Source organism: Camelina sativa, chromosome 10 (genome assembly GCF_030686135.1).
Source record: "Camelina sativa cultivar CO46 ecotype springtype chromosome 10, ASM3068613v1".
Classification (NCBI taxonomy): Eukaryota; Viridiplantae; Streptophyta; class Magnoliopsida; order Brassicales; family Brassicaceae; genus Camelina; species Camelina sativa.
The window spans coordinates 1,133,391-1,155,554 of record NC_141889.1 but is presented as its reverse complement, the minus strand read 5'-3'; the positions used below and the strand labels follow the sequence as shown (position 1 = coordinate 1,155,554).

The following is a 22,164-nucleotide window of genomic DNA, read 5'->3' as shown; positions in this document are numbered from 1 at the left end:
ATGCATGAACCTAAACGTGTACAGAAATGATGATTCAAAGTTGTTTCAGGGATATATAGGATATAGATAGGCAACATGCATATAAGTTTTGGTGATCACCCCGAGCTTCAAGGCCCGTACCTAATATAAAATATATATATCTTATTTTAAAATTAGTTCATAACACAAACAAAAATCTTAAAAGTTCATTTACGTTAGTGTGAAATTAATGTTTGAATTGACACTTCCTTAGTGTCTCTGCCCGGCCGCTTTGTGCCCGCAACATTCACAGCTGGATTTACAGTTTTCCAACAAAGAGATAATACACAAAAAGGACATAATCGTCAAGTAACTCGTATCCGACATAAGTCGGTAAAACAAAAAAAAAAAATTGGTCTGACTTCTGTTGGCTCTGACTGGTCTTAGACTCTTAAGCCTCTCAACTGTATCGTTTTTTAAACTTCCTTAATTAAGTTGATGTATTGGTTCTCTCGTGTAGCTAAGCTAAAATAGCTAATTACGCAAAAGTTGAAATTGTCAAGTCTCTAATCTTGATATATGACCATCACATGGTATATTGGATCCCGATGCACTCTTGACTCTACGTACGTTTCCAAGTGGTAATACCGGACACAAACAAACGAATCCGACGAAACGAACATAACAAATACATAGCTAGCTGAATTCATACAGACTTAACATCATACACAACGTCATACGAACTAGATCAACATGTGAATGATCGGGTAATTAGTAGCTAATCTCAGTAATAACCGACATTAATATAATATAGTATTTTTAAAAAATGATCAAATGACTTGCAGAGGAGAGAGCTAGCGACTAAGCTTTTTCGCATTTTGACATTATTTATCAAATTGTTGTTTTAAAATAAAAATTCAGTTTCTTAGGTGAGGAAATAATAATAATCCTAACTCTGGAAAGTTCGTAACAAACCCACGTCACTCCTCGAGCCACTCCATCCACTAGTTAAAGTCTAGTCTTATCAATTAGTTAGATTCTGGTTATACATATTTGTGGGTCAACTTGCATGAGAAATAGGCTCTCTTTAGTATATTTTGATTATGACTTATTTTTATATTTCCCTAACAAACATATTTTCGTTAGTCATCAGCAATTTTGATATTTTTTTCACAAGACAAATGGGGGAATATTATATCTTAGTTACATTGTTTCCTACTTGCAACTATCAGTTTATCGTATAACACATTCGCCCAATTTGTATCCGCATAGACTGTATATTGGAACGGAGTTGTGTCTCATGAGAATTTACATGTTTCTAATAATTTTCTTTTACTAATACGTTCCGTAACAAAATCGGAGTAAACAACATTGAACCTGAAATGGTTAGTAAGCAAGTTTTTGTTGCATTTATGCACTGTTTAAACTCTTAGTGGGTCATGTACTTCCGAATTATATATTCAGGTCCAATCTAGTTTACTAGTGACGGTTGTATCTTAGTAAACCACAATGACTATAATAAAATTAACCGCACCGCTTCAAATACTGAAATTTTCCGTACCCATTTTCATTACATATGCAAAAATCCATCATCATATCATATCATATCATCAATCTATGAGCTTTACTAAACTATAATCATGACACCAAAAGTAACCCTACAAGTACATAGTTAAATAAACAATCGTCTCGCAGAAAATGCTCACTTAAAAGGACATGCTCAATGGACCTATTCTATAAACTGTCAAACGAAACTTAACATATTATCTTGGAATGTCCAAAAACGACATGAAAATATATGTGAATGCGAAATTGTATTGCACTGGTCGTCCTACAATAATAGCTGTCCTCTGTCAAACACAAAATAAATGTGTTATAATCAATTAGGGTTAACTATGAATAAACCGTACGAAAGATCGAATTAAAATATTAATAACGCAGGGATGGACCGGGTTATAACATATCAAGATCGTCTCGTTTTTGATGTCTTCGAGGAATTTGTCTTATGAGTTGTTCGTGATCTTATGATAATTTGACTAATCGTTACAGATGACCATATTTACATAAAATATGATACGTGTTGAACTGTGGACAAGTTAATCTTGACCAAAAAGACAATAATTTGTCTGCTAATTACTCGACACTTTTAGTGATACGATGTGGTCCACGGTATATATATATGTATAAACGATCCACATCGTTAATTCATTAAACTATAGTTTAATCATACGGACAACTTAACATAAATAAAGTCTTTCACATAACATAATAAATCATCTAGATAATGTAACCAGAGACAAAATGTATGATATATGTGTATCAAATATATTATTATCATATACTGTAAAGTATGGTGAGATGGAAACAAATGCCTGAAATTACGCACCGTTACAATTTGTCTAATTGCAATTATGCTTTATGATAAATGTCATAACGTAAGCACTTTTGTCAAAACCGAAAACGAAAATGATGTAATTAAGTTACCTAAACGACGTACAGCTTAGAAAATGGTATACTGTATGAGTAAGACTGTATGAGTAAAGCTTCCAATATTGAAATAGAAACCCAAGACAAAAAAATGCTCTCTTTAACAACTTTCTATAGCTCTTTGCTGAGCTTCAAATTCTATATACCAAGAGACGAATGGATATTTTTAAAAATGGTCGAAGAGACGAATGATAGTAGTCGCAAGTTGCTGATAATTTATAAATTGCAGTGACCTTTCAAGTAATTTTATGGACTTTTCGTTTTTTAAAAACAAACCCTACTGAAGGCTCCAAATAATAATAAGAATGGAAAAAAGGTCTTATCATTGTTAGTACTTGTTAGAGACATTTATTGTTTACTAACTATACAGACAAATTTCGGCCTAATGCGCAAGTACTTGACAAAAGCCGAAAAAACAACAGTAATAAACCAAATTAACGAATACTGGTTAAACACGTTTATATTGAAGGGATGAAAGGCAGAACCGGAAAACAAAAAGTGGCTCATTTGAAGCCATCCTCTTCGTTTTATACTAGTATAGTATTGTTTTAACTTTGGGATCTTTTGCCCAAAAAAAAAAAAAAAAAAACTTTGGGATCTTAATTAAGCTTGTAAACTTTTTTTTAAGTTGTTAACAAAAAGATTTCTCTTCTTACTTTTAGGCTTTTAGCTTTAGTAATCTTGTTTGGCCAAACTCTTTCTGAATATATATTTATTGGTGACTATATATATATTGAGTATATTATGTAGCCAACTAAACTATCATCACTATGTTGGTGTCTACTTAAGTGTTTATATGGACCACGATTTTAAAGATATAAACTTACAAAATACATGTTTCAATCAAATAATTATAATCATTGATAGTTCAACCGATTACACTAAACAAACGTTATGTCATTTTAAGAGAAAGTGGACCAAACCCTGGATTTTTGGGTGCCGATGAAGAAAAAAAAGCATTGTGAATATGCTTACACACCAAATTAAATAGAACAAAGAACAAAGACCGTAATTTGAATGCTACTTAATCCTGCTGTTCACAGTCGGGCAAGGGCAATTCAATCTTACATTCAGTTTTATTTGATACTTCTAAATTGGTTTAATCAGATTGTATGTTCCTAACTACTAGTTAGAATAATGATCCATTGTTGTTGTACACGGCTCAACTAGAGCTCTATGATAATGCCATGATGAATTTTTTTAATATTGATTAATTTTTGTAACATATATAATATAGTGCTCGACAATGTCATAATTAATCAGTTCAAAATTAATCACCTACCAACCTGAACTATATGTTATATATTTTGAGGGGCCACGGCAAATGTGCCGTTTATTTTTTCTGCTTATAATTGTTTATAGTTTTGTGCGTATGGTGTTTCTTGCCTAGTTTCCACTTATACACAATCAAATATCAAGTGGAACTATTTATGAAAAAATATTCTTCGAGAAGTATGGTGACGGTATAATGTAATTTGAGGCTTACTATTTCTAAATGACGTCAGTAAAAATCTCTAATTTAAAATTTTATGACTTTTTAAAATTTAATTATACAGTTGACACTTGACACTAAAAAAAAATTTATATAGTTAGAATTATTGTTAGGGTCATATCGCAATAATACATAATACTACGAAAGGTGTATTCAACTTGACATTTTAAATAATTTGTGTAAAATTTACAAATCATATGCTATTCAATCATAGATTTTAAAAAGTTTATTAAAATTCAATATTATTAAACTGATGATTTAAAAATCTATTTTAAAATTCACTGCTATTGAACTGATGATTTAAAGATTTATTTTAAAATCCACTGTTATTTAAAATAGTTTGTGAATTTGAATTTTAATGATTTTTAGAGATTTTAGAGGATTTGAAATGATTTATTTAGTTACAAATACGGAAATCCAAATCTAATGATTTTACGTGGGATTTAAAAGAATTTTACAATAAATCATATCAACTCCCATAAAATCATTAAAATCATTTAAAATCTTATGAAAACTTAAATCATTTGGAATATTAGATTGAATACATCTATTGTATCTAACGATTAAGTATAATCAACTACAAATATAGCTGACGGTTGTTGATATTTTGGCTTTTTGAGTATTAAATTGAAGTGTAACCCTCAAATTAGTGATTATAGTGATGATTTTTTTTTTGGTAAGGGTGATTATAGTGATGATGATGTTTCACATATAGTCACTTCAAAATGCATGTATATATTAATATATGTATGTATATAAATGAATACGTACTTATATGATAATCATTTGTCATATATATATATATATCATCATATGTTGCATGACCAAACTACCCTTAAGAGGAATACGATAGACATGACCTTTAGGAATTTTGTTTTTTTCCTCTAAATGGATTCCTTCGTATCTTTTAGCCTAATAGTCTTTTGAACATTGCGGTTATTTATAGTAAGATACTTCCTCCGTTTCATAATATATGATGTTTAGAGAAGGATTTGTGATTTTTTTTAAAAGCCATTGTTATTCAACTAGTAATTTAAAAATCACATTTTAAATCCATTGTTATTGAATATGACATTTGTTAAAAATCATTCAAAATCACTCATAATCCACTGTTATTCAATTAACAATTTGCAAAAATCATAACAAATTTACTGTTATTCAAAACCAAATTCTTTATTTTTTAAGAAAAACATAATAGTGATTGTGAGAGACTTTGTATACATTTTTGTAAGGGAAATCCTAGTTTGAAAATCCCACCTTAGAGAATGGTTTTGTAGGATTGATTAAAAAAAAAAAAACAAATTATGATTTTGCTATAAAAACAAATTCTGTGCTCTCTCCCTCTATCTTATATATCTTTTCTTCTCTCTCGTTTACAGAGGTAATAGTGATTGTGACCAAATTTATTCACGGTAGAGTATTGCTCTGTTTTGGTGTGAGAAAACAGAGTAACGTGAGCAAATTCATTCACCACTTTGTAATTAACATTTGTACGTAGTTAATGGTTGCTTACAAATTTGTTTGTTACTTTTGTATGGCTTTAGTTTCCAAGCTACAATGGGAGATATAGAAGATGTGAAAGCTAAAGGTCAATATAAACAATGGTCTGAGCCTGAACACAAATTGTTATTGCGGCTCATAATGGTTGGAGTCAATCAAATTGCCTGAACATAAGTTGTTTGTACCTTTCAATTTAAATCTTTGAGTTTATGCTATTTAGATCAAATTGCCAAAAATCTTTTTGTTATGTTATATTCTCGTTTATGGACTTGAGAATTTTCTTAAAAACCCGTTAAAGTCTCACCAAATCTCATCAAATCACAAATTTTTTTTTTCAAAAATAAAAAATAATAACAAATCCACCAAAGTACTTTAAAAACTCACTGACAATCTCCTAAAATCAAAAAATTCATAAATCCTCCAAAATTCTATTTTGAATACCCTAAAACATCCTATATTTTGAAACGGAGGATTCAAGAAACTATTTTACATTTTAAGGATTCTTTTCAAAGAAACTATTTTACATTTTAAAGTGATATTTTTTAATTAGACACATTTAGTTTTTTCCTTATAATAATACTCATTTTTACGGTACGTTTGTTTTTTTTTCCCTCTTGCAAAACTAGAGCTACTGTATTTATTTACGCCGATTTAAACATCTTCTAATTTGATACATAGACAGCTAATGGAGAAAAAATTAAAAATAATAACTAGGTACTATAGATTGGGTTGAGAGCAAATGATTACTTGGGGGATGGTGCAATGCATCAAAGCTGATGATGTGGAACTAATAAGTGTGAATTTATGGGCAAAGGAAACTAGAAAAGAGAAAAATAGAGGAAATCGAAAAGAGATAGAAACCATAATGAGTTAACGCAGACATAGCCGCCAGTTTCAACTTCTCACAATCTCACTCGCACTTACAACTTCTCCTTTTGGGCAAGTTTTCTGCTCCTACATCAATGCTCGTCTTAATCACCATTACTCTTGCTCATCATTAATACCTTGAAGCCCACTATTTTCCAAATCTAATTTGGTGGAGGAAAATAATTAAATGCCCTCAATTATGAGAAATTTAAGAGAATTAACGCCATTTCAGAATCTACCTAGATAAACATTCCATATGTGAGAAATTAAAATTCCAGTTTTGAATAATTATGTGTAATTAGTCCAATAATTAAAATGATAGGATCGTGACCTTTGATTAGTACTACACTTACGAATGGACAATAAACTTAAAGAGTATGGAAAGACATAATATTACGATTTTTTCAACTTCCTATATGGTAAAATGAGATCTACAAACAAAAGCGTGAGATCGTAGACAAAGACGTACCAACGTTTATGACTCCGTTCATTTTCTATATAATGTTTGGTTAAATCAAATTTTCTTTCCTTTTTTTATGCTTGATTTAATTATCATTTTTTACGATAATTTATAAACAAAATTGGGAATCATAGGCGTTTGTCAAGGCGTTTAGAGATTTTATCATTATTGTGTATGATATTTGTTACCTTAATCCCCTGAAAATCACTTGTCAACTAGTATCAGTTAAAATCTAGTTAGATATCTACCTTACCATTTAGAACTAACTAGGAGTAATATTCATACTATTTTATAAAAAAAAAAAAGAAAAAAAGAAAAGGGCAGATTGGGGGGTCTGTAGAAACTATAAATAGGATTGAGAAGAAGAACTTTAAAAACTCTAGTATCAATCATGAACTACTCGCCTTCTCCAAACTTTTAAAACTCATCATAAATATAAAATAAAAACACAAAAAGTAGCCGGAAAAAAGAAGTCTATTTCTCTTTCCTTTTAAATCCAAATCCTATAAACCCTCTCATAGCTTCTCTGTTCTTTATTACTTATAACTCACGCTATATATATAGACAGTCTCTCTATAAATGCTTCTCTTTCCTCTCGAATAATCTTTTCCTCACTTCTCTCATTTCCACACTTTTTTATCTATATATATATATATATATATATTGGGTTAAACCCTATCTACTTCACTCTGCTTCTCAGTTATATCATCCTTCTCTCTCTCTCTCTCTGTTTGCTCTGTTTTTATACTCTTCCCTCTATCTTTCTCTCTGTGAAAGGCATAAATATGACGGTGGTGAGAGAGTATGACCCGAGCCGAGACTTAGCCGGCGTTGAGGACGTGGAGCGACGTTGTGAAGTTGGACCAAGCGGCAAGCTTTCTCTTTTCACCGACCTTTTGGGTGACCCGATTTGTAGGATCCGACATTCTCCTTCCTATCTCATGTTGGTAAGACATAACAAAACTTCCTTTTTTACTTGTGTCTCTTCTTCTTCTTCTTCTTCCTCCTTGTCCGATTCTGAAGCTCAAAAAAACCTAAAAGAAGAAAAACATAGAGCTTAAACTTCTCAAACCTTTGATTTATTCATAAAAAAAAAAACCCCATTCCCATATTTGATTAAAGTTCGTTCCTTTTTTAAGTATCGTTTCTATTTTTCGTAGACTCTTGATAAGATCAAAAGACTCACCATTTATATTTATTTTGGCAACCAAAAATAAAGTTACAAACTTTATTATTCAATTCAATTATTTTTAAAATGATTGTAATAACGAAAAAAAAAACAAAACATATGATAGCGGAAAACAAAAATCAAATTTGTCACAGGTGGCTGAGATGGGTACGGAGAAGAAGGAGATAGTGGGGATGATTAGAGGATGCATCAAAACCGTTACATGTGGCAAAAAAATCGATTTAAATCATAAATCCCAAAACGACGCCGTCAAGCCTCTCTACACTAAACTCGCTTACGTTTTGGGTCTTCGTGTCTCTCCTTTCCACAGGTACCGTTCCGTTCTTACTAATCACGCAACACTAATCACGATTATGATTATACTAATGTCATTATTTTTGGTTTATTATTATTGTTGCAGGAGACAAGGGATTGGGTTTAAGCTCGTGAAGATGATGGAGGAATGGTTCAGACAAAACGGTGCTGAGTACTCTTACATAGCTACTGAAAACGACAACCAAGCTTCGGTTAATCTATTCACCGGCAAATGTGGTTACTCCGAGTTCCGTACGCCGTCGATTTTGGTTAATCCTGTTTACGCTCATCGAGTTAATATCTCGCGAAGAGTCACGGTGATCAAATTGGACCCGGTCGATGCTGAGTCGTTATATCGACTCCGGTTTAGTACAACCGAGTTTTTCCCGCGGGATATTGATTCGGTTCTCAATAACAAACTCTCGCTCGGGACTTTTGTAGCTGTGCCACGTGGAAGCTGTTATGGATCCGGGTCTGGATCATGGCCCGGTTCGGCTAAGTTCCTCGAGTACCCGCCAGAGTCATGGGCCGTGTTGAGCGTGTGGAACTGTAAAGACTCATTTCGTTTAGAGGTCCGCGGCGCGTCGAGGCTGAGGCGCGTGGTGGCTAAAACGACTCGTGTGGTTGATAAAACGCTGCCGTTTCTGAAACTCCCTTCGATCCCTTGTGTTTTCGAGCCGTTTGGGCTTCACTTCATGTACGGGATAGGAGGGGAAGGCCCACGCGCGGTGAAGATGGTGAGATCGCTGTGTGCTCACGCGCATAACCTGGCCAAGGAAGGAGGTTGTGGTGTCGTGGCGACGGAGGTAGCCGGAGAAGAGCCGTTGCGGCGAGGGATACCGCATTGGAAAGCACTATCGTGCGCCGAGGATCTTTGGTGTGTGAAACGGCTTGGGGAAGACTACAGTGACGGCGTTGTTGGTGACTGGACTAAATCGCCACCTGGCGTTTCTATTTTTGTAGACCCTAGAGAATTCTAAAAGTGTTTCTTTTTTCTTTTCTTAACCCTATAGTTTTCTTAATTTTAAATTAGGGTCTTTAGTTCTAATAGTTTTTAGAATTAGTATTCTTATATTTTCTTAGGTAATATTTTTTTTTTTTTGCTTTTTTGGTTTTTGTTTTTGTGGGTGTTTAAATTAGTGGTAAGAGGCAATATCTCCTACTTTTGGGTTTGTGTCTTCTTGTCTTGTAAATGGATCTAGCTTTTTAAGATACTTTTTCTCTGGCCAAACTAAAACGCCGACCTGATTGTTTATTTATTTATTTATAAATAGATATAATTTCCATGAACGCACTGATACGTAGAATGATGTAAGTTGTTCTCTGTTAAAGTTTTAAGAGTCTTAAGTTAAGACGATGCTGTGGAGAAAAGGAACTATAATGAAATAGGAGAAAAACTATACACACATTCTCTCTTAAGGGTAAATAAAATTCTCTCTTAAGGGTAAATAAAATAGTTATGATATATATATATATATATTAGTTTAGTTGTTTCTTTTAGGTGGGTTTTTTTTGGATCTTAGTACTTTGCTAATTCGAGTTTGATCATATTGATAGAGATATTGGAGAATAGAAGAAACACCTTTTGTGATATCGCCTAGCTAATCTTACGTGTAAATGACATGCATATCAATGTCATGGACCACACTTTTTCTCCAAATATGGTCCTCAAGATGTTCAACTGATAGATTTATATGTTTCTTTTGTTGGTTTGCGGTTGCATGATGAAACATTTGAATCGGGTTTGAGAACGTGTCCTTGTCCGAAAGAGGTATTGTCGAGTCGAGAGCACCGATCGAGTCAGGGAAAGTTTATACTATAAGGTCCTTTGATCAATCACATAAGAAGACATGTGGATAACTTCAATCGAGGAGTGACACTTTGTGTGTGTGGATTAGATTTATGTTATAACAATTGGTATATTACATGTTTGTATGTTGACCGTAGGTTTGTTTTTAGTGTCGATAATTAATTTATGATTACATTTTGTATTTCTTAGGCAATACATAAGTGAAAATAAATGTGTTCCTAAACTTATATATGTATGTAACAATGAGACGATATCTAGATGAAGTGAGTTCAACTAGTTTAAATGGTGTGGTTTTAATGTTATTGGATTCAACTATATGCCACATCACACATATACTATTAAAAGATTATTTTTTGTTTTAGTTTTAGCTCATAAAAGAAAATCTAATGGGAAGTTAGGTTATAGTCTTCACGAAGTTCTCAAGTAGACGATCATGTGAATCTCAACTCTCAAGGATCCTAAAGCATGCATATATTAAGCACTAGTATTTAAGAGAGAGAGAGAGAGAGAGAGAGAGAGAGAGAGAGAGAGAGAGAGAGAGAGAGAGAGAGAGAGAGAGAGAGAGAGTTATATCAAAATTTTAAGAATGGTAGTTTCTTCTCAATCAAATCAACGAGATCCGTATATTTTATATTAGACGTGACTCGTGTGAGTCCACAAAAGCATTAGGGTAACAACACCTAAAGAACAAAAACAAAAAAAAGCAAAATCGATGATTTACAAATCTATGGTGAATGAATACTTAAATAGCGTTGTTCAACAGATGATTTACAAATCTATGGTGAATGAAATAAGTTTTGGTTCCTTTCAACTATATATCTGTTCTTTAAAAATCTACCTAAGATTTTGTAACTCTTCGATTAAAGTGACAGATATTTTAACACCCATTAAAATCAATCATTATGTGAAATCAGTTTGAAAGATATTCATAATTCATAGAAATGTGGGCGTGTTTCAGTGAGCAACACCCCACGCAAACATCTCATTCTCATCCATCCCCCACAAAAATCCGGGCGTGATATGATATGTATTCGAATGGAATATTCATTATGCGAGTGCGTCCGTAAAGAAAATGATGTAACAACATTAGTGAACCTATATGTATATTTTTTTGTTGTTTTCCAAAACAATATGTATGCATATAGGATAATTCTTTTTAATGAAAAGAAAAGGAAACGACGAAGAAGATTTTCAGCACAATGACGGTGGTAAGTCAATTTAAAGTAACATTTTTTTGTCGGTCTAGAATTATGGGTTACTTTAGCATTTTGTCATTTATCCAAATTTTTACGGGGAGCTTCCAAATAATTATAAATTTATAATGTCTGAACCGGAAAAAAAAAAAAAAAAGTTTACTGAATTTTTTTATCTAATGAGAACGTTATTTTAATTTTTGTTAAGATATTAAAATATATTTTCACAAAAAAAAAAAAATATACATTAAAATATTATTACTGCAATAAAATTTTTACCTTTTAACTTACTTTTCATATATTTTATAAATTAAATATCTCGAAAATATACAAATTTAATTCAAATTGATGTTAAACGACAATGGTAAAAAACTTCGAATGTTAAAAGGCTCGGAGATATGACATACCGACTTGGGCCTTAGTCCATAAATCTCGATACTTGGTTACTTGTCTGTACGCAAGTAACAAAATAACGTCAAAGACTTCGCAAAAATTATTATGGTTTCCTAATTTGTAAAATCAACCATTTGTTAATGATCTATTAACAAATTAATTTTCTGAAATTTGTAGCTCGTCACGAGTTTATTTATTAGAAGATGTTTTGTAAGCAATTTTTTTCCGACAATTGTTTTTTAAAAACTTATTCTGTTATTGTATAATCATAAAACACTATTTTTAAAAATTAAAAGAGACTTTACATCTAATTTCTCCTTTTTATTATTATTTCAAGAACCCTTTTTTTTTTTGGTTTTAAACACTTCCATTTTAAAGTGACAACATAGCAAAAAATAAAACCATACCTACTAAGGAAGAAGAACATCACAAAGAGAAGAAAATAGTAACATCTGAGAAATTGGATCTCTAGCAAAGAAAGAAATAAGTTAGTAATTTGGATGAACATTTTAGCACACCTAATTCATCTTTTTTTTCTTAGCTTCTTGCTTCTTGCTCCTCCTGGGCTAATGTTTCTTGCTTGTGGAAGAAGAAGACTTAGAGTCATCATTAATAGAACCAGGACTCGAAGTCCCTGAGCTACTCATCATTTCTCCACTTCTCTCTTTACCAGACCAAAGCTTCGAGAACACTCTAGAAACTCCCAATCCTCCTCCTTTCATCAATTTCCCTTTGTTGTTATTGTTGTTCTCCTGTTGATTCTTTGCGAGTCTTAGACTTGCTAATTCACCTCTCAAGGCTTTGATATCCTCTGTGTCCCAACACTCTGTGTCTTCTTGATCAGTAGTGTTCGTCGATCTCGAAGCCGGGATAATCTCTGGCGTGCTGTTCCCTGTAGATGATGATCCGTTGTTGTTGGCTCTTACCTGTTCAAAGAAGAGCACTTGCACCACCACACGCATTGGTAATCTCTCGTTTTGAACTGCGTGTGCGCATGCTTCTGCTGATAGCTTTCTACAGTCCATTAGCCTGCAGATTCTCTTCTTCTCGCTCTTGTTCATCTCCGGATGTTCCTGATAAGAGATCATCATTTCAAGAAAAAAAACAGAATCTTGATTAGTAACTTGATCAAATCTTGATTTTACACAAATCTTTGTATAAACTGAGTAGTTGGTTCTTTTACCTTAAGGAACATGTCGATTGCGCGATAAACTCCATCATGAGACTGTCTAGGAAAGCTGGAGACCATATCCGCGAGTGAGAGGAACTTCTGAAGAGGCAAACTATCTGAATCCCTAGACTTTTCAGCTAAGTAACCATCGACAAGCTTTGCAACTGATGCTTTAGCGGTTAAATCATCCTCTCTCGGGTCACGTGATTTCAAGAAAACCTCAACTAAGCTGTGCATCAACTCAACATCATAGAGCAAAACATCACCCAAGTTAGCCTCATCTAACCGTTCACCAACTCTGTTCTTTAACCCGGTTACTTCATCACAACCAAGAAAGATCGAAGCACGTAACAACTTAGTCAAGAAACTCGAAGAAACGCTGCGTTTCTCATCAGGTATCAGTTCAATGATCGAATCAGCTAAAGCTCTGTACTTGGCAAAGTCAGTGATCTGTACAGAACTGTTTTTGCTGAATCCAGGAATCCTTCTAATCGCATACGCGTGCAACGCTTCTCCGATAACGTCTGCTGAAACGTTCCCTCTAGCTTCGATTGTGGCGACTGCTCGTTTATACAAATCGATATGAAGATCACAAAGATCCTCAACCCACCAGTCTCTAGGAACAGCCTGCGGTTTCCTCAAACCATTGTCAAGATTCTTCTTCTTGCTGTAAGTATACGACCATTCGACTTTCGAAGTATCAATCGAAGCTCTAGATGCGATCGAGTCAAGACAGCGTCCCGTTAGCTTCAACTCTTCAGCGTATGGAGACAAAGCTCTCGTGGTTTGAAGAACGATGATCGAATCTTTCCAGCTTTGGAGTATGCTTGAGTTCAAGAAAACCTCAATCTTGTAAACAAGGTTACCTTTTTCGACGGTTTCATACATTTCAAGAAACTCAGCGGCGCAGCGAGCAGCGACTACGTTGTAAGCGTTTAGAGTAACGGTCATTCCATAACAGAATTTAGCACAGATCTCGAATGAAGCAGGACCACCGGGTATATCTGCTATCTCAATCTCGTCCTCATGATGATGATGAATCTGATCATCTTCATTTGATGACGATGATGTTGTTGTTGTGATTAGCTTCTGCAACCTTGCGCTTTTCGACAGCAACGGAAACTGAAAATATCAAAACTGTGATTAGGATACATATATAAGATACACTAAAGATTGAATCTTTTTAAGTGTTTTGTACCTTGTGAAGATAGAATTTGACATCCCCAATGATGACTATAACATCTGTTGCTAAGTCACTTGCTACATACCTTTAAGAACCAGAGATTAACAAAAGTAAACTGTCAGAAAAAAACAAACACAAAGATCCATATTGTTGAGATTTTAACAGATTAATAAGCTGATTAACTCAAATTGGATTTCAGACAAAAACCAACATTGTAATAAAAAAAGAACCAAAAAAGAAAGAAAGAAGGTAAAGATTAAGAAACACAAACCTAGCATTGTCTCCTTCGGATTGAAACGAATCAGGTTTGGATCCAAGTTTCATGAACTTCATGGTGAGAAAATCTAATAGAAGAGAGGGATCTCAAGAAAGAAAAGACTTAAAAACTGTGTGTGTTATCACTCTCCCAAAAAGCGTTCTTGAGTCAGAGACTTAAGGAAACAATGGTAATGGAGGAGTCTCACATCTCAAAGAGAACATTGAATAAAGAAAAAAGAAAAAGATCATAGAAAAGATTTAAAAAAAAAACTTAGAGATGCACAAAACACCCACTCAAAGCTCGAATTTACTGACAGCAGACACACACACAGACAGAGATAAACTCTTTTTAAAATAATCAAATTCTTTTTTTTCTCAGTTTTCAAAGTGCTTCACACATTCACAAACACAGAAACACGTGAAACCCTTTTCTAATTTTTTTATAAGTCGACCAGACCAGACCAGACCACTGTGTGAAACTTTGTAATTCTATAGTAGACAAACGAATCCAAAGCTTGAATCTTTTTGTGGGTGGTGGTGGTGATTGCAAAAGCGTCGTCGTTTAGAATAGTAGTAACCCTGGCCCCTGCAAGAATCAAGAAACAACAAAAAAAAAACAGAGGAAAAATTGAAGATTGCCACTTATTCAATAGACAAGATGAATCAAATCTTTTTTGGATGTTTGCTAAAGAAAGAATCTAACGAATACAAAACTTGACATTAGTGGCAGAGAAGGTCGTTTATGGTACAAGAGGACTAAAAGTCTAAAACTAAAAAAAAAAAAAAAAAAGAGTTCTTTTTTTTTATTTACATCAAGAATCGATTCGATTCTCTAAAGAAAACCCTAAGATCTTTCAATTGCAACACTTCAAAATACAAAAAGAAAACAACTTATAATATCAAAATTGTCTAAACCCACAAATTCGAAAAATCAAAATCTAAAGTTTCTATAATAATACCTTGTTAGTCTTCCTCAGAAGCCAGCCTTAAGGTTCTTCTCTTAATCATGAGCCACGCACCACTAGCACAAAAGTCTAATTGCTATATAATCTCTCTTCTTTCTCTTCTCTTTCTCTCTCTTTCTCTCTCTCTGCGTATGTATAAAAGAAAGAGCCCCACACAAATTGAGCAAAGTATGAGCTGTTGGTTGGTTCTTTAAACTTTAAACCCAAGAACGAAAAATGCGCTACACACCAAAAAAACAAAACAGAGAAGCCTTTTTCCTCTCTTCTCGAGTTCAGGTTTGATGATAAAAGATTCTACCTTTAATTTTTTTTCTTTTCTTAAACGATAAAACAGTGACCTTTCGTTATAAAAATCAATACTTTCTTTAAAATCGAGAAAAAAAAAAAGGAGAAAGGAGCCAAACATTAAACTGAATGAAAGAGAGATGGAGACGAAGACGAAGAAGAAGAGAAGTCTCTCTTTTTTTTTGTGTGTGTGTGTGTTGTTGTGTGTAGAAAGAAAGAAAGAAAGAAAAAAAAAGGCACGCGAAATCTGACAAAGCACTAACTTGGTGTGCCCCCTTCTCTTCAGACAAACTTACCTTCTTTTCAGGATATGTTTTCTCCTTTCCTTTTCATTATCTCTCTCTCTCTCTTTTCCTTTTTCTCTTCTTCTTCTTACTCTGCTTTTTCTCATCATCAATCACTATTTTTTTTTGTTACAAATTATTTAGCTAAATAGTCATTTAAAATATTTCTTTAGAATAAAAATCTAACTAAAACCAATTTCTCATATTTTGTGATCCTAATGATTCTAGAGGACCCATTGTAAACTTAGTTTTGTGAGTCAAACAAGTATATTTATTATTGATAAGTAATTAAAAAAGTCAAAGAGTTTCTAAACCAATTTGGACCTAAAGATATGTTTTTTTTTTTTTTTGGGTCGTTGCAGAAAATCTTTTTGATTAGATTCACTTCAAGTTTAATTTTGTAGATCCTCAAAGATTAATACTAGTTGAGATGCCAAAAGGGTGCGATCGATGCATGTGGCAGCCAATAAGAATCCAATGAATGCAAGCTAGCTTAAAAAAGTTAATTAAGAAGTCCGATTCATTGCTCTTTCATCCTTCACATGGTTTTATACATCTCTCACGAATCTATTCACATTATCCAATAGATTTTGCCTCTTCTAAGTTTTTATTTTTATTTTTATTTTATTTCTTTTTGTTGTCCTTTCATCAGATTCGATTCTACTACTTCTGAAACTTGCAGGTGATTGATAAAGCAAATGTCTCTACGTCATCATCATGGATAGTTGAATGATCAAATTAATGGATCGATCGACGTGTAGTTGTAATATTTTAAGAGTGTTATTAGGACTTTGATCAAAAATAAAAATAAAGAAGAGTGTTATTAGGAATACAATCTTGATGCTATTGAGTCAAGTAAAATTGTTTTAGAGTTTATAAATAAATTCATAAGGGTTTTCTAAGAAACATTCGTGTGATTATAGCAAACCACATGGCCTAAGATTGCTAGCCAAGTAGCATAAATTTCGAATTGCAAAATTAATAAACAAAAAAAAAATTAGGAACAATAGCTAATGATGATTCTCTTTTGCTTATTTTTAACTTTTTAGTTGGTTTTAAGTTTTAACATTTCTAAATATATAGTTATAATCAATATGAAACTCAGCTTAATTTACGGCACGCAATATTTTCTAATTAATCAATGTGAACTAATATTATAAAATTATAATTGAATATAAGCGATATACAGTAATTGTTTTCCGGATGCATATATATGTATGAATATTCTTATAAGTTTTGATCTCATATCGTATTATCTTCGGCTGCGTTTGATTTAACTTGTTATAGTAATGTTAAAGCAAATATAATGTAATGATTAGAACTAACATAAATTTTTATCAGAATTTTCTTTCCCAAAGTATTGAACGTTGTGAAACGATAGGGAAAGTCGAAAGCTACATGTTACCTAATTACAATATGGACGAGTACTCGTGTGATTATGGGAACCACCAAAACGTGGTCCATTCATCCCCCTTTTTAGCCAGCCTTTATCTCTTCTTCTTTTTTCCCAAATCTCCTTAGTTTATATATATTCTATATTACTTCGTACTAAATTCTTTAATTCTTAGTTTATCAAAAGTTGTATGCGATCAAATTAAAAGTGATCGATCATACTCATATGGAATCCATGCAAATCGTTTTCGATATTCGTTACTCGTTAGCTTTGCTTTCAACCGAACGATTAAATTGGTAAGAGCATGCACGTTCATTCATTTGATTAGAAAAATCTAGATTTCTTCTTTTATTTTTTTCTTTTTTTCTTTTGTGGTATATATCATTATCAGTATATCACACCACCTGTAATAATAAGAGATTGTAGGTTTACCGTTGTCTAGTATTGTCGAGTACATGTGTATCAAAAGTTTAGCTGTCAAACTCCACTTTAATTTCGTGCCATGAGTCGAATTCCACGATATTGGTCTAGAGTCGAATTACAAGAAAAAGTTGTAATTGTATTACTATATAGCATAATTTTGTATTGGAAATTACTTTGTTTTCTTTCGATCGTGTGACAGTGACAGGATTCATGACAAACAGATAAAGTTATGGGATTCCAACATGCAATTTGCATGCTGATAAATAAATTTATGGGAAAGACAAGGGCAACTACATATTCTGTATAATAAAGCTCAACCCAGTGATCAAGTTTTGCTTTTGAATGTCATCTGCATGCAAACAATCCTTAGCTTATAATATCACCAATAACAAAATATCAAAAAAAATATAAAATTTATTGTTGCTTATTTTCAGAAAACCGAAATATGTAATGCTAAGTAAATAAATTTTATATAAAACTTTAAATTTCCTATAAAATTGAAGATTTTTTTCTACAATACATATTATTTTTTTCTTGTTTTCTGTTTTTTTTGACAATTTTTTATATCTTTTTAAATTTTTTATTTATAATATTATTAGATTCCTCTACGGCTCTACCCATAAATTTGCTGACATGAATATAACAGAAAATTCTCTATTTGTATATTTATTTATTTTATAATTTGAAAATTAATCCTGATATTAGACGAATCTTCTGGCTGTAACAGAGGCTTTGCTCCTTGGCGGCAACAAGTGTGTGGTATAAAAAGAGGCAAATTTCACTTTTTTCCTCAAAATCGAGAAAATTAGAAAAGTGAAATCCCCAAATCGATCTTCGTCGTGTAACTTCGCTCTCGTGAACAGAACAGAGAGATTGTTCTACGATCTACATCGATCTTTCCGTCCTGAAATCTTTTCTTTTTCTCAGGTAAGATTTGTTATATCCAATTCCTAAGCTTTCGTATCTTTCTTTTTTTCGTGGATATAATTAGGGTTTTGAATTGGGTCTTATAAGGGTGAAAAAAATCTTGAATTGGGATGAATTAGGATTTAGAATTAGTGGGTTTGTACTAATTTATTTGCAAAGTATTGTTTTGATATTGGTAGATTGTGATTGAAGACTGTTTTTAGGTTTTGCGCACTAAGTGCTCGATGAATTGTCTAAGTCAGGTCTTCCTTTTCCTAAAAACCGCTTCTTTTTTTTCTTTTACTTTTTTTTTTTTTTTTTTTTTTTTTTTTTTTTTTTGTGTTGGAAACAAAAAAAACTTAGTGTCTTGTCCTTGTTGTTTGTTCTCTAACTGTTTGGATTCTTCTCTGTCTCTCTTTAATCTTTTCCTTCTTCTGTGTTTGTTTTGTTTCGTCTTTTGAGATTCATAAAGAGATGCGTTTTTTCTTGTGTGTGTGGCAGTAAAGAGTCTTCTTTTTGAAGTTATTGTTCAACTGTTTATATCTGATTCTGGTTTCTTTACACAGTTACTTGTGTAGTTAAGCAGTGAATTCGAATCCATCTTTCCATGTCCAGATTTTTGAAAACTATGATCTATTTGTATGTATAGTTATGCCCAAATCAGAACTTATCAATTTGAACTGTGGAATAAGACTTGTTTGGTAGAACGAAACTCTTATGTTTGGGAGATTGTGTCGCTGATTGGAATTTACTTTCGATTTAATTCTGTAGAGTACCTAAAACGAGGTCAAGATCAACGGCGTTCTCATTTGCAAGAGAGCTCAATCATTTGTGAGGATGGACCCCCAACATACCGGTGATTTGTTTAAGTAATTATCATTTATGCAGCTTCTTTGTTACCCATAATCTGTGTATTTAGTTACGTGTTGTTAACCGAATTCGTTTTTGATTGTCAAAAAGCCATTTGGAGAAGCAAAGTGAATTACTCAAAGAAGCTCATAAGACCATGTCACAAGAACTCCAAACACTCCAGGTATTATGAATTAAAGAAATTCTTTTACTGAGCTTGTTCGTTGTCATGTAATTAGGGATCAGAGATCATTAAACCTGGTGAAATTATCTTTGTTTTCAGGTTGAACATGAGATGATGATGCGTAAATTCTATGAGCTAATGACCACTCATCGTTTAAATCAAAAGGTATGTTCTGTTTGCTTTTCGCTAAAAGAGAGATTAAAGGATTGTGTGTTTGTGTGCCTTTACGTCTTGCTTTGATTTAGTTCCCTCCTGCTAGACGTGGGATATTTGTATGCCCTTATAAGTATCAGCTTGCTGCTTACTAAGCGAACTCGGTTTTGCAGAAAAGGGTGGAAACTCAAACTCAAAATGTGTTGGAAGGAAGAGAAACAGTTGAAGATTCTCTATCAACACTAACGATTGGTGATGAAGAAGAACATTGAAGAACTCACTAGTCAGGATAGACCGGGCCGGTTTGGGCCGGGCTTGAAAGGGAGGATCTTAGGTTCGGAAGAGAGGTTTGTGTCCAGACACTGTATTTTTGAATCTCGGATCTATTTTTACAAAGAATCTGTGTAACCTATGTACATCCTGTGTATAAATATGCAATTTCTGTAATCTAAAAGCGATAAAACAATGTCATAAAGTAACATCAATTGCCTGCAAAAAGAATGGAGATCCTCCAATTTTCTTAGTGCTCAAAACATTCTTCACTAAAAGTTTCCATCTTTTCTCATCTTTCCTGCTCTGTGTCTTCATCCTCTCCTTGAAATTATTGCAAAGAGGGACTTTACACTGTTCCGAGTCTACGCAAATACGGGAATGAAGCTCAAGAAGCTGCCACATTCTCTTGCAGCGGCTGCAACCACCAGGGATTGATCTTAGTTTGCATACCGCCAAATGTTTCAGTAGCTGCTCTAAACCGTTGCACGCTTGAAATCCGCAAGAGACATGCGGGGTTTCGATCTTTGTTGGACCAATTTCTCTGCATCCATCTCTACATATATGAACAAAAGCCTCCATTGCATCATACAACTGTGTGTAAGTCTGTATCTCTTTCTGTTTCCTGTTTCTTTGCTTCAAGCACTGCAAAAAAAGACATCATTTGAAACGAAAACTCATCAGAAAACTGTGGAAGTACATATCTTTTAAGAAAGTTGAAGGATTTTGGTGTAGTTATTACATTAAGCTCGTAAGCGACAGAGCGTAAGAGCTCTTTCTGGAGTCTAGGATGGCTCTCTTTCATTGCCAGCCATCCTTGAGAAGTAGAAACTTCTTCAAAGTTCTTGAGAATCATTCTGTGACATAGAAGACCAAGACGAGGAGCATCACAGAGAAGAGCGAGCTGAAACACATCAATCACATTCTCTTTGTTGAGCAAACTGTTCTCGAATTCTGACTCGCACACTCGTTTCAGATGTGGTACCACGTAGACATGTGACAACACAAGAAGATGCATTGAGAAATCTTCCATATCTTGTTTCTCATAACTGCAAATACAGAGCAAAGAGGATTAAGTAATGTAATTATAATTATAACCAAAGACTTCCACATTTGTTTGGATTGAGAGCAAAGGTATAATTAAATTACCAAGAAGAGTATAAGAATCGAATGAAAACTCGAACAGCGTCGTGAGGAACACCGAGGATTGAGATCGTTTTGCGATGAGGTCTTCTCTTATCTTGCTTCATAATTCCTTTGATTACATCTGAAGCCATTCCCTGATTACAAGAAAAGATAAAACTTAATTAAGATTCAATTAATGATATATTTTTCTTAAAGTAATAAGATTAATAAAATGTATGAGAGTAACTTACGATGACATTAGAATGTGCGTAGACCAAACCATTATCATCCGTATGAATCAAAACATCAGCTCCATGAGCTTCGTCGAACATACGATCCCATGAATCTCTTGTAGCTTTAGAAACAAAGCTTTGGCATTTTCTTCGCGTAAACAGATCCGTTGACTTTATTATTACCGGATAAGGTGGTGGTGATGGTGGTCCTGAAACTTTTTCCGATGAGATGTTCTCCATTTTATATATCTGTTAACGAAATCTCAGTTTCAGAGATCTATAAGAGAAAATGAGGTGAGGTGCTTATCAAGAAAGGGGAAATAAGAAAAAGAAGAGATGAGGCGAGCGGGAGACTATTTATATTACTATTGCTTCTTCTTCTTCTTCTTTTGTCTGATTAGATTTTTAATAAAAAAGGATTTTATTTTACGAGAATTGTGTGATTTAATTGGTTGGAAATCGAAAAATGTGAACTGTGTAAAACAGAGAGGATTGTATCAAATAGATAAGTGCTGATTCATATACACGTTGGATGACGAACTTTCCTAATCACTCACTTTTTTATTCTCTATCTATTTTTATTTCCTAGTCTCTTTTACATTATATTTATTATATCCAAGTATTTACATAACTAAAATAGGAAATAGATATCCAATTCTAGATCTATTATATATCTCTTTATTTGGTTTAATTATCCACTGATTAGTGGTTGGCGACGACGTATTTGTAATACAAACATATGCATTTTTTAATTCAATAGTTCACAATCATAATAAACATGTGGTTGTCATTAGATTGGTAACTCAAAAACTTTCAAACGTTACAAATTGAAGTATAAC

The 22,164-nt window shown here is 33.2% G+C and overlaps 4 protein-coding genes across 6 annotated transcripts; 2 read left to right on the top strand and 2 right to left on the bottom strand.

Moving 5' to 3' along the window:
- The first annotated feature begins 7,143 nt into the window (after positions 1-7,143).
- On the top strand, positions 7,144-9,484 carry LOC104716361 (putative N-acetyltransferase HLS1). 2 transcript variants are annotated; one of them, XM_010433745.3, is made up of 3 exons: positions 7,144-7,711; positions 8,088-8,263; positions 8,354-9,484. In XM_010433745.3, exons 1-3 carry the CDS (start codon positions 7,550-7,552, stop codon positions 9,225-9,227), a joined length of 1,212 nt encoding a protein of 403 aa, XP_010432047.1. In that variant the 5' UTR covers positions 7,144-7,549; the 3' UTR covers positions 9,228-9,484. The 2 variants fall into 2 exon arrangements, with proteins under 2 accessions (XP_010432047.1, XP_087324487.1); XM_087468361.1 differs by having other exon boundaries at positions 7,406-7,711; positions 8,088-9,484.
- Positions 9,485-11,943: 2,459 nt separating this feature from the next.
- Positions 11,944-16,177, bottom strand: LOC104716360 (phototropic-responsive NPH3 family protein NPY5). The gene is made up of 5 exons (XM_010433744.3): positions 15,215-16,177; positions 14,269-14,841; positions 14,013-14,082; positions 12,827-13,936; positions 11,944-12,716 (listed from the first exon to the last, which is right to left on the bottom strand). Exons 2-5 carry the CDS (start codon positions 14,328-14,330, stop codon positions 12,210-12,212), a joined length of 1,749 nt encoding a protein of 582 aa, XP_010432046.1. The 5' UTR covers positions 14,331-14,841; positions 15,215-16,177; the 3' UTR covers positions 11,944-12,209.
- A 2,178-nt stretch (positions 16,178-18,355) lies between these two features.
- LOC109126784 (uncharacterized) lies at positions 18,356-20,230 on the top strand. Of its 2 annotated transcripts, none has more exons than XM_019230591.2 (5): positions 18,356-18,532; positions 19,283-19,380; positions 19,472-19,544; positions 19,644-19,709; positions 19,871-20,230. In XM_019230591.2, exons 2-5 carry the CDS (start codon positions 19,349-19,351, stop codon positions 19,967-19,969), a joined length of 270 nt encoding a protein of 89 aa, XP_019086136.1. In that variant the 5' UTR covers positions 18,356-18,532; positions 19,283-19,348; the 3' UTR covers positions 19,970-20,230. The 2 variants fall into 2 exon arrangements, with proteins under 2 accessions (XP_019086136.1, XP_019086137.1); XM_019230592.2 differs by lacking the exon at positions 18,356-18,532 and adding an exon at positions 18,824-19,150.
- LOC104716359 (BTB/POZ and TAZ domain-containing protein 5) lies at positions 20,046-21,819 on the bottom strand. The gene is made up of 4 exons (XM_019230589.2): positions 21,344-21,819; positions 21,117-21,247; positions 20,710-21,016; positions 20,046-20,612 (listed from the first exon to the last, which is right to left on the bottom strand). The coding sequence occupies exons 1-4, from the start codon at positions 21,563-21,565 to the stop codon at positions 20,166-20,168; spliced, it is 1,107 nt and encodes a 368-aa protein (XP_019086134.2). The 5' UTR covers positions 21,566-21,819; the 3' UTR covers positions 20,046-20,165.
- Positions 21,820-22,164: the final 345 nt, after the last annotated feature.

What these genes read in the sequence shown, in the direction of transcription:
- LOC104716361 (XM_087468361.1), top strand. Translation starts at nt 7,550, where the DNA reads ATGACGGTGGTGAGAGAGTATGACCCGAGCCGAGACTTAGCCGGCGTT. An exon ending in CTCCTTCCTATCTCATGTTG is followed by an intron (nt 7,712 to 8,087) that starts GTAAGACATAAC and finishes AATTTGTCACAG; the next exon opens with GTGGCTGAGATGGGTACGGA.
- LOC104716360 (XM_010433744.3), bottom strand. Translation starts at nt 14,330, where the DNA reads ATGAAGTTCATGAAACTTGGATCCAAACCTGATTCGTTTCAATCCGAA. An exon ending in TCCGAAGGAGACAATGCTAG is followed by an intron (nt 14,083 to 14,268) that starts GTTTGTGTTTCT and finishes TGGTTCTTAAAG; the next exon opens with GTATGTAGCAAGTGACTTAG. An exon ending in TCAAATTCTATCTTCACAAG is followed by an intron (nt 13,937 to 14,012) that starts GTACAAAACACT and finishes TGATATTTTCAG; the next exon opens with TTTCCGTTGCTGTCGAAAAG.
- LOC109126784 (XM_019230591.2), top strand. Translation starts at nt 19,349, where the DNA reads ATGGACCCCCAACATACCGGTGATTTGTTTAA. An exon ending in CATACCGGTGATTTGTTTAA is followed by an intron (nt 19,381 to 19,471) that starts GTAATTATCATT and finishes ATTGTCAAAAAG; the next exon opens with CCATTTGGAGAAGCAAAGTG. An exon ending in AAGAACTCCAAACACTCCAG is followed by an intron (nt 19,545 to 19,643) that starts GTATTATGAATT and finishes CTTTGTTTTCAG; the next exon opens with GTTGAACATGAGATGATGAT.
- LOC104716359 (XM_019230589.2), bottom strand. Translation starts at nt 21,565, where the DNA reads ATGGAGAACATCTCATCGGAAAAAGTTTCAGGACCACCATCACCACCA. An exon ending in ACGCACATTCTAATGTCATC is followed by an intron (nt 21,248 to 21,343) that starts GTAAGTTACTCT and finishes TCTTGTAATCAG; the next exon opens with GGAATGGCTTCAGATGTAAT. An exon ending in CTGTCGCTTACGAGCTTAAT is followed by an intron (nt 20,613 to 20,709) that starts GTAATAACTACA and finishes CTTTTTTTGCAG; the next exon opens with TGCTTGAAGCAAAGAAACAG.